Genomic DNA, 11,936 nt, shown 5'->3' with positions numbered 1-11,936 from the left:
ATATTTTCGCAACATTTTTAAAACAGATGGGTGCAAATTTAAAACAGACGTATGCTCAAAATTACTATTTGTAATTGGGTGCAAATTTCGGAGCAGATGAATAGGCCACTAAATTTTTTCCTAAGAAAAAATAATAATTAGATAAAAGTGTTCGTTTTGATGACGTGTGATAAAATTGAAAGAAAATAGAAGAAAATAGATAAATCAGTAAACTTGTATGTATTATTAAGGACGAATACCCTATATTTATAAGGCCCAAAACAAGAGTTGCAATTGAAATGAAATAGATCGACCAAATTAGATAAAACTTATCTATGTATTATGATAATACAAAATAATTATCAATAATTATCTCATTATTTTACAATAATTATAAATTTCTAATCAAGTGATATCTCAAAAAACTGGTGAAGAAATAACAAGTAAACAAAATACAGTTTTTGAAATATAAAAAGGGTAGAAGAGTAGCTACAAGTTAATTTATTTATTCATAATCTTCACAAAGGACCACAACCATCTACGAAAAATAATTGCTTAAGAGCAAAGAGAAAGCATAAAAATATGCATTAATAGAAGAAAAACATGCAGGCATGACATTCTTATCATATGTTGTTTAAGGAGCAAGAACAAGGTCATTCATTCACAATCTCCATTTAGGCCAAGTTGGACACAATTCTCATTCTCAATGGAAAACCAGAAGCTCGCCGTTTTCCTAATGGTCGTCAACAAATACATTCAACATAGAAAAGAAACAAGGATTCTCGTTACAAGTACCAAAAGTCAATATCAATGGTTTCGTAAGACTACTTGACAACATTGGTTCCACTGTTGAGGGAATGGTACCTTAACATTGAGAGGAAAGTAATTTCTAATGTCCTTTTTTTCTCAGATCAAGAATTTGGTAACTGCAAGAAAGTAGCAGCATAACAGAGTATAGCACCTTCCATCTCAGTTTAATCATACTAATAATGTTTGCGGCGATCCTTCTCCCTTGAAGAATAGGACGAGCTGTGGTGTTCTCGATCTGATAAACAGGACATTTTTCTTATTAAATAACTGAATTTGAATAAAAACTTACCAAATAAATAATGAAAAATTTATAAACTTACCTCGAGAATAGTGATGTTTTGATTTCTCGAAACGTCCTGCATAACAAGGTGATCAGAAAAGCAATTATCAATACCATATGAACAAAGAAGAGCAATCAAAAGGAACAACACATGAGGAGTGATAGTATGAAAGAGTGCATGACTGACCAGAGTCTCTTCCTTTTTCCCTAGAACGGTGGCCCCTTTCCTTGACTTTATCTCTGTCCCTTTCAGTTTCCTCCCGTCCCCTTTCCCTGTCAGATTCCCGCCCTTTATCGTGGTCTCTGCTCTTTGTTTTCTCTTTCTCCCTCATTCTCTCCCTATCCCTGTCCCTATCTTTGTCCCTTCCCTTGTTGCTATCACCACCATTCTCTGTTCTATGATCAGACATCAATTTGGACTCTGGATCTTCTCTTGATTCTCCACCAGTAGGCATGCTTTTAGAGTCATCGTCACTCTTCTTCAACTCCTTTAGCTTGTCAAGGTCGGCTTTTACTACTACATCCTTACCCAGTTCCTGATTTACCGCTGAAGAGGAACCTTTTGCACTAGTGCGATCTTCATTTGCGGTAGGTCCAGTCAAGGAACCATCCTGACCCAAAAAAAAAAGAAAAAAAACCAAGGCAAATAGATTTAGTACATACCAAGATATTCCCATCAGAAGCAAGTCCATTATTCCAGATTTCCTTTTAATACAATATTTAAGTAAAATGATGAATTCTTCCCCCATCATCTACTCAATGTGCTGTCGTGGCTATTTGATTGGCAGTTGGCTATTAGAATAGAGGCATAAAGCAAACAGGAATACCAACTCGGGGTTACACATCAAACCGAACCAATTTGGTTAACCAAAGGTACTTACTTTCGGAACAGACTGATGAGGTGAATCCCATGATCGATTAGATGTTGCAAATGAACCCCCTTCCTTGCATNGAAAGCACAATACCCATGTTAGAGCTATAATGTATGTTCAATTAGATGCAACTAATCTGTATCAGCTTCTTAAACTAAACAGATGTTAAAGAACCTAAAACATTGTAAAGAAAAAATTGCAAATGCAAGTTTTCCAAATTTTCAGTTCATCTGGTGGAACGTTAAATGGAACTGTTTCAAATAGAGAAAAACCTTGATTGGTTTGAAAGGTGCATAGGAAGGTTTTTACCTCTTTCCTTTCCACAATTGACTATTTATTTGACGGCGAACCAACAGGTAGCGCACTTGACACTTGACTATATCCCAAATATGTTTTTGAAGTGATTGAATTGTGATGCTGGGATCTTGGGTAGAGATGAGTGATATTTTCGTTGGTAAATTGATGCCCCAAATGGTGAAAGAATCGTCATATGCCCCCAAAGATAGATTGTTATGAGCCATACTTGGCATTTAGGTATCTACTTCAAAAGTAACTTGTTTAAATCTACCTATAGGTGGTAGGGCAGACTGAAAGTTAGGACTTGTTTGATAGGCATGAATTTTTCATGGAAAATGGAATTCAAATTCCAACTTTCACTTTTTGGCTGTTTGATAAGTTTTTTCCCCATGGAATTGATTTTCTCGAAAAGGGGACTTTTCTTGGTTTTCTAGACTACTGATTTTTTATTTTTTATTGATTTATTTTTTTGGGTAATGAAAACAAATTATATCCTTAATTGGAAAAAAATGTTTTCCTTTAATTGACAATTTTTATGTAAAACAAAGACAAACGAACACTAAAACATAGATGATTTTCTTGACTTTTTTTTGCAATGGAAATAAATTATATTCCCAATACTAGTAAATTCTATCCCTTTTTAATTGACAATTTTCATGTAAAACAAAACCAAACGAACACCAAAAAACATTTTTATTTCAACATTTTCCACGTGGAAAATTATATCAATCAAACACAATAATTGACAATTCCCAATATAACAATTTTTAGGCAATTCAATTCCCTGGAATTTGTTTTCTTTCCACCCAAATTTTATCTTTGCAATCAAACGAACCCTTAGAGAAAAACCGACTTTCCTATAAAATCGGTTCTTTTCTCGAGACCGAAATAAAAAGCAGAAGAGAGAACTACATCCACCAAGAAGTCGAAATTTACATGGAACTTGCCTTTCTATCATGATGTTGGACTCAAGTCATATTTTTGCAAGAAATTAATGGTGGACTCAGTACCAATGCCATTATAAACATTATACATATAATCCTGTTTTTTGTAGAATTAGTATAGAAGTAGAAACTCCAAAGAAAATACTGACTGGAAATAAAGAATATTCACTCTGCATAGAAACATGTGAACCTAATACTCAACAGCTCTACAACTACAAACTATGCCTTAGTTGCATTAAATTTGGGCTCCACTACACAATATTTTTTTGCCACTTTTTAGTTCATTGGTACAAATATAAAAAATTCTAAAAGAATAGAGTTTTAACCCGCACAAGCCATGTGCCTTTAGCGTATCGGACCATAAGGTTGTGGTACCTGTAATATTATCCCTTCAGACTAATTAACAACTAATTTGATTTTTGACCGAAATCTAGGAGGGTGGTGAGTGCAATTGAACAAAATTTAGACTTCCAAGATCTGCATGTTCACAATTTCATGTACCCTTCGATATTAATTATATAATGCATGCTACAAGCCAGGAAACAAAATGATTATTCACAGAGATCTAGGCACTATAATCATCTGACAAACATAGCTGTACGTGTATTAGTACACACATATGTAGATGTCTTAAGAGTTGAATGTGCTTGGGTGTATACAGTTTCCATAGTTCAGAAAATTTACCTATCATTTGCAAGATTCCATGCTTCTTGTCTCAGTTCTGTAGGAGTTCCAAGAGTAGCAAGATAATTTGATATAAATTTATGAGGATGCTCGACGTGGCAGATGAAACCCATTTCTTTCAAAAGATGCCTCTCAGTTCTGATCAAATCTGCCTTCAGATCCGCATATTTCTGTTGACAAACAAGAGAAAAGAAATTAACCCAGCTCCTACACCCGCATCCGGTTAGAGGTTACGAAGACTTCAATAGTAAGGAATGTAAGACAACCGATGATTTCACCAGAAAATCAAAAATAGTTATATAATAAACTACAAAACTAATAGCACTAATCCAAAACACAAGATTAAAGTTGAAAGCCAACCTCAAATAACCACCAGTTAATGGAAAACATTTATATAATAAATTAAAAATTAATAGCAATGATCGAGAATGCAAGTTTAAAATAGATATCAACCTTAGAAGACGTGTCCAAATGCTCGATGGATAAGTTTTCCCTTCTACATTCCATCCTGTGAAAAACAAGAAGGACCTGCCTTGCTTTCCTAGGACTTTCTTCTAGTTTTGAAGCAAGCCATACACAACTCGCAGCAACCCTCTGCATGCAAACCAAGTCTGGTACCATGTCAGAAGAGAGTAAAGCTAATGAAATTGTGAGATGCAACTATGTAAAATGGGGGAGGTTAAACAGGGCAAAAAAGGGACCTTCACATTAAATCTAGCAAATGACTTCTTGCAATAGAAACGATGGAATAAGACCTGACCAGTGGCCATCACAGCTTGAGGTCTGTGAAAAGTTTAATTAAGGAGATACAAAGCAATACATTGTAGAAAAAATTAATCAAACATTTTATTACTCATTTTACTCAAGAAAAAGAATTTATAACACTTTCCTGATATATTAGAACCAAATGAAGTATAGCGATTACTGCAACAAATAAGAAGACCAGATCGAAACAAAAATAGAGAAGGATACAATTTCAGCAAAATACCGCTCTCTTGTATGAGATCACAACCATAGATTCTAAGTGTAGTTTCTGTAGCTTCATCTATCCCATCTCTCCTAGAGGGCGAGTTTTGGAGCTGTTCGTCTGTCAGATAAAACGTATCAATTGCTGTGTAAATCATAATTATATCTTCCTCCCAGTGTGAGAAACCTCAATAACTGCCACAAACCAAAAACCCAAGAAAATTGTTAATTGAAGATAGAAAACTCCTATCACAACAAAAATAGGAACATAAAAAGAAAAGAACTGATTTTCAATTTTTACATAATTAGAGCTTTGCATTAGCCAGATAAAAACTGGGGAAATATACATATTACACCATGCATGGGTCTAATTACGGTTTGCAGACTGTCTTTTTAGAAATTACAATTTCCCTACCATGACTACCATCTGTTAGTCCACTATTACGGATATTGTTAAAGTACCCTTGCTATTTAAACGTAATATATTTTCAACAATTATTCATTCTCATTTTAATATTTCATTCTCTATCTTCGATGTCACTTTGGAAAAATGTATAGTAATTAACATCATCTGCTCCATCTTAAATGAATATTGTATCTATCAACGGACAATTGGACGCAGCACACATATAGCGTTAGCTTCCTTCTTCCCCTTCCCCTTCCCCTTCCCCTTCCCCCATCCCCACCCCACATCCCAGCCCATTTCTTACGTTCTCCCCTTTGCCAATAATTTTCCCCCTATCTTCTCCATTTCAACAGTAATCTTTCAATTTTTCTCTTCCCCTGGACGTCTATTATCACAATTTCTTGCAGGTCCATAAGGCTTGCAATTGAAAAAAAAGGAGTGAAAAAAATTAATACAAGTAGTTATCAACTAATCTCTCGGGTAAAAAAAATCTCTAATTGGTTTGTGCAATCATCTGATCCGTTCTCATCGCATTAGTGTATCTATTAATGTTCATTAGCAATGTCACTAAGGGACATATATAGTTATTTTTATTTCCCAAAACTCCCAAGCAGGCCCTTGTCATCTCTACACTATAGGTGGTAGAGTGTGACAATAGTAAATTTCACTTAGGTGGGGTAATCCAGTAATGTGGTCCATTCAAATTACTCATAATGACAGATTTGTTAATTATTCTAGTTCTGCTATCAGAAATTTAGCCGAATAGGAATCTTGTTATTATTTATAAAAATGCAGTATGTGATTTGTAATTTCTAAGGACAGCATGCAAAGTTGTAAATATACTTAAAAGAGAATGAAGAACAATACATTACAAACCAAAAGGCGACGAAAAGATGACCCTGGCAATGAATGTCACAAAATATTGAACATTTATTGTAGAATAAAGGGAGATCAATATCCAACTATATACTCACATGAAACGGTACCAGTTTGACCCAGAAAAGTTCATGAGTTTAGCGTTACAGATTTGGGATGGTAGAGTAGTGGGGAATAATTCCATAAATAATCAGGCGGCACACAAACAACAATTGAAAACCCAAAATTTATCTTTTTCATTACTTTTTCCCCTCAATGTAGACAGCAAAATCATGCACACGTGCAATAACTAAAAACCCAAAATACATCTTTTTCAATGCTTCTTCCCCTCAATGTAGTGTCATGGTTCCCACTGAGGTGTATGAGCACCTGAATCCAACATCGGGAGTATGGGCTTCATTTGCGTGGTTTATATAGGCTTGGGCAGGATCGGTCCTGTGATTGTCAAGCCCCGAGGCGAAGTCCATAAATTAAGCCCCCAAAATCAACATAAATGCAAAATTCAATGATGTGTTGTGCAACCTATTGCTAATTTAAAACTTAATATTAAAATAACAAACAAATATATTATATAGAAGATTTATTTTATAAAATAACAAAACCAACAATGTTTCAAATAATTAACCTAATGCCCAATGATTAATCTAAAAGACAATTAAAAATATCTCAATTATCTCAAAATTAGAGTTTTCAATATAGTTACTACGTGCGTCTGTACAATTAATCATATGATAACCAATCATATAAGCCGACCAGACTGCAATTATATAAGCCGACAAGATTTCAAACATTTCCAATATATTCAATAACATGTTAGGGCGAGCCATTGTTTACCTGAAAAGTAGAATTTCAACGAAAATTATGAAATCACGCCCTTGAGAATTCCACGGACCACCGTCACAACTCACAAGCCTGAAATAAAAATTTAATATCAAACACCAATACAATTACAAATATATAATTCTATTGCATAAACATTTAACTCAATGTGCATCTATCACTCTACTCCATTCCATGTATCAGATATGCTTCTAGACAGACTTCTTATCTTTCTTTCATTCAACTAGTTTCTATTTCCTCTTTCCTCCATGTTTCCAAATAACTATCATGACTTCGATATAATAAATCAAATACTCAAATTTGGTAGTAAATTTGAAACTTGGAATTTCGGTAGTAAAAATTAACAAAATCCCATTTTACAGCATTGTTAATCAACAAATTTATTGTAATTGATATTTGATAGCATAGCATTAAACGAAATAAATAGGAAGGGGGAAAAAAGTTCAAAGAACAAAAAACCAAATTAAAACCCAAAGCACAAAGAGACGCGAGGGGTTCAAACTTCAAACTAACAAGCTCATATCATACTCTTAAGAGATAACTAAAGCAGGCACAATCGCAGAAGTGAATCAAGTGATGTTACTGTCATTCATCAAAAAGACAACTTGAAATCCTCAACCATCTAAATTTTTAAAATAAGGTAATTAAGTTACAAGTAACAACTCATTCGGATGCAGGAAATGCAAGATAAAGAGAATCATACAAACCTTAATTACTCTAATAAATGATTGAATTTTAGAATGTCACAAATCGTGCAAAAACACATATAAACAAATTCCAAAAAGGGCATACAAGATTCATAAATAAAGTGAATTTCTTTAAAGATTCAATATAATTCAGAAAACCAAAAACCCAAGAGAGAAACTGTAAAATTGACCCGTAAATATCATAAAGCCTGTTACCGTGTTGGGTGGCAACTCGAGCGACGGAGGTCACTGGTCACGGAGCGAGCAGCTGTGAGGGCCGGCCGAGCGTTAGGGTTGAAATTGTTTTGTGGTTTGATGAGTGCTCGTGTAATTTATGAAAGAGAGTGGAGATTGGAGAAGAAGACGCCTAAGGAGGAGATGAACTTCAAATGAGGGCTGACGCCGTCACCTCGTCTGCCAGCCTGGTCGTCGTCCGGTTGGAGTTTGAGGCGGGACTCAAGGACTCTGGGAGCAATCGATTCCCCAGTCACCGGTGAATGAGGGAAAAACGATTGGAAGATAGAATTTCCTTTCTCATTTCAATTAATCGAATATTAAAAAAAATAATGGGCCGAGGCCCCTGCAGTTCTGGGCCTGAGGCGCAGGCTCATATGCCTCGCTGCAGGAAGGCTCTCAGTGATGTTATTTCTGCCGGGATTCCCGAAGTTGGGGGGTTAATAAGGGATGGCACGTTGACACTTCTGGTATTTCCATTGATTCTTCCTTCTTTGAGGTATGTTAATGTTAATGTATAAATTTAGGATGTATTCAATTAAAATTTTTGATGAATTTTTGAGATTTAAAAAGTTTAAGAGTATTTAATGTAGACTTTTTAAAATTTTCTAAAAGTATTGATATATTTAATTAAGATTTTTACAGACCTTTGAAAAATCTCTCAAAATCACGATATATTCAATTGAGATTTTTATAGACTTTTAAAAAATCTTTAAAAATTACAGTATATTCAATTTAAACATTTTAGAAATCTCTATAAGTTTTGGGTTATTCAAATTTTAATAACTTTTAAAAAAATTTATAAAAGTCTCTAGAGTACAGCTTTTAAGCAAAAATTACTCATATAAAATTTCAAAATTTGTTTTTCATTAATCACTAGATTTTGGGAGACTTTCACAATTTTTATTTTTTTTTCAATCTTTCTTTCATTTTTCCTTCTACGAACATTTGAGGTATGATTAAAATTTATTTTTTTTGCATAGATTTCCATTTATCGTTCTCTCTCTTATTGTTTATCTCTATTTTCTATGAAAAAATTAAATTAGATTCTTGTAACTTTTTTTCCATTCATTTTTTTTTTTTGTGAAAAATATTTTTTTATCAAATTATAAGATTTTATATAATAAATTTATAATCAAATTTAAATATATTGATTTTTATTTATTTTCAAATTATATTACAAATTTATTGTTTATCATATACATGTATAATTTGGATTATTATTTATTTAAGGTTTCAAATTTTGGTTCTTTTAATTTTTTTTTTAATTATATTAGAAGAAGAAGGGAAGGGAAAATGAAAATTGTGGGAACCAACGTCTTATACGTGAGAATTTCACACCATTATACTAAATTCAGGTGAATTCTATATCAATGAAAGTCTTCAAAAATCTTTCAAATTCTACAAAAGTCTATAAAAACTTTACAATGAAAGTCACTGCGATTAATTACATGCAAGTCTATAAATGATTCACAAAATCTATAAAAGTCCTCACTTGAATACATCCCCCTTACTCATCTAACATATTTCTTCTGCAGGTATTAATTTTTCTCAGATTTTTGAATATTGGCTGAGCTTTTTGATGATTTGTTAATGCATTACTCTTAAAGTTTGACCCAAAGCCATTTTTTTAACTTTTTGAATTTATAAATTCAAGAAACAGGACTTGGTGCTTCCACTTATTTATTTTTACTTTGTTGCATTTTGCTCATTGTCAAAATCAAAGATCTAGCAAATATTGTTGCTTCTGCTCCTCTGTCATATGGAGACCTTTGCTTTGAGATCTGAACTTAAACTCAATGGTCATATGTCTGACCATAGTTCTCCAGATGCAAGCCAAAATAAGAAGAGTAATATCGGCCCTAATTCTTATTGTTATGTGTTGACACCCTTGACTAACCTCCTGGGGCCCATGGCCCACTTATATCGAACCACGTGGCATCTTATCTGAGGCCCCCAGGACAACAAGAGTATACTAGCATACTGTAACCACGCCCATGTCGTGGCCCAAGTGCTGATGCCGAAGTAAATATACAATGTAGTCTTCTAGCTGAGGCCCATCACTCTGAGGCCCCATCTTATCTGAGGCCCTGATGCTCTGAGCGGCACTCCTCTCCAGAGATTCGATCTTACACAAGGATCCTTCATGATAGATTGATGGGACACCCATCATAGAGTGCAAGTGTCTTGTCTTGTCAATGAAGTGGCGGAGCCGCCGACTAATAAATGTGTAGCGGGCTAGAAAGTCAAATGTGATACTTATAATTTGACATGTAAACTTACGAGATGAGGCCACGTGCACTCCCAACCAAGGGCCACGATCTAAGTTGTAATACTATAAATACTCTTCTTTACATTTTACTCTCTTGCAACACACATGAATTCATACTCGCATTCTACAAACATCTATTGGTAGTTATTGTACAATCGTTATGCAAATATCTCGTCGAATTCCGAAAGTTCTCGTCCCGCGTGTGCGCGGGTGGGTCCAGATCTATTGGCAACATATTCTAGGGTCAATAGATTGACGCCTTCAGTGGGAATCCATACTATAACCGCGAGCAACCGTATGAAGAAAGCTTATTGAAAAGAACATTTGGGCATCCCCCTTGAGAAAGGATTTGTTCTTAGAAAAGAACAGATGGAAACCCCATGACTTAGCAACAATTTGAAGTTGGAAGAGAAGAGAATGAGTTCAGACGAGAATGAACCCCCTAGGAAGGTAAGAGAAAATGTGGGAATGTCCCCACCGGCAGCTACCTCTGTAGCCCGACATCGACCTCACCACCACCACAGAAGAGGTGGCATACGAATGGCCACCCAGCTGTCGAGAGAGATGGCCACCATGGCCGCAAACATGAAGAACATTACTAGCCAAAACATGGCCATGACAGAACTCATGGTCTAAATGCAGAGCTAGGGAGGCTTCCTCATTCCTCCCTATGCACCCCAAGAACATTACGATCAAGATGAGGAAGTTCAAAGCCAAAAGGCTGTACAGCCAGAATACAGCCGAGGCATGAGCCCCATGGAGAGGGAAGTAGAAGTTGATGTTTCGTCCAATTATCCTGTTGGCCGACCCACCGAGGCCCAGCATAACCAGGACAATTTTCCTCCAGCATATGAACCAGAATAAAGACCTAGGAGGTCTAACAGCGTCTTTGACAGAATTAGCCCCGCAAAATCGAGGCACAGGCAACAACAACAACAACGCGAGCCTCGGAATAGACCACAGCCCCCACCTCTAATGTCTCATCAGCCGGAGGCAAGGCATGAGAATGCCCCCCGTGTTACTCTGCCTAGAAATAGGAGCCAAAGGAAGAAAAGGCTAGGACCCAAGCCGGACCCTCTCATCAACTACCCAAGTATGAAGCCGGGGAAAATAATGACTCAGATGATCAGCAAAGGTCCTATGACTTAGAGACCGACGATGAAAATTTTCTCATTCTCAAGGGAACTAAGAAGTGCCCAGGTTCCAAGCCACTATGTGATGCCCAAAAATACCAAAGTATTATGGGAAAGGCGACCCGGAGAATCACCTAAGCGCTTATAAAACTCATATGAGCCTTAGAGGCGCCACCCCAGCTGTGAAGTGTAGAGCTTTTGATTTAACACTTAGTGGAGCGGTTGAAATTTGTATAGTTGACTGCCACCTGGGAGCATAAGGAGTTAACCAGAATTCAAGAACACTTTCCTAAAAAGATTTGTGGTGAGCAAAGAGGGAGAAGCCCCTATCCAGCGCCTTCAAGACATGAGGCAAGAGCATGGAGAATCCGTAAAAAACTTTTTATCACTCTTTACCTACGAAATGATATACTGCGCGCAAGTCACCGTTCGTGAGGCTTTATTAGCCTTAAGAGGAGGTCTGAACACAAATACCCAGTTTTGGAGAGACGTGCAAAACCAAGATCCCACCACCTATAACGCCCTATTGGAAATGATGAGCTGGGAGATTATCAATGAGGAATTTATTGAACACCAAAATCGGGCCAGCAAAGGCCTCCCACCTCAACAGAGACAGCGCGCCAAAGGACCGACCTCCCACTTGATGGACTACCAGAT

General features: G+C 35.9%; 1 protein-coding gene across 1 annotated transcript; it reads right to left on the bottom strand.

Moving 5' to 3' along the window:
• Positions 1–583: 583 nt before the first annotated feature.
• Positions 584–8,249, bottom strand: LOC111408509 (cyclin-L1-1-like). The gene is made up of 12 exons (XM_023038256.1): positions 7,857–8,249; positions 6,949–7,026; positions 4,839–5,027; positions 4,568–4,649; positions 4,320–4,460; positions 3,867–4,036; positions 3,328–3,352; positions 3,249–3,279; positions 1,951–2,045; positions 1,257–1,680; positions 1,110–1,145; positions 584–1,024 (listed from the first exon to the last, which is right to left on the bottom strand). Exons 3-12 carry the CDS (start codon positions 4,988–4,990, stop codon positions 963–965), a joined length of 1,218 nt encoding a protein of 405 aa, XP_022894024.1. The 5' UTR covers positions 4,991–5,027; positions 6,949–7,026; positions 7,857–8,249; the 3' UTR covers positions 584–962.
• Between the last annotated feature and the right edge of the window lie 3,687 nt (positions 8,250–11,936).

Source organism: Olea europaea, chromosome 13 (genome assembly GCF_002742605.1).
Source record: "Olea europaea var. sylvestris chromosome 13, O_europaea_v1, whole genome shotgun sequence".
In the NCBI taxonomy this organism is placed as follows: domain Eukaryota; kingdom Viridiplantae; phylum Streptophyta; class Magnoliopsida; order Lamiales; family Oleaceae; genus Olea; species Olea europaea.
Note: the sequence above shows the minus strand (reverse complement) of the source record. Positions and strands in the feature narration are given on the sequence as shown.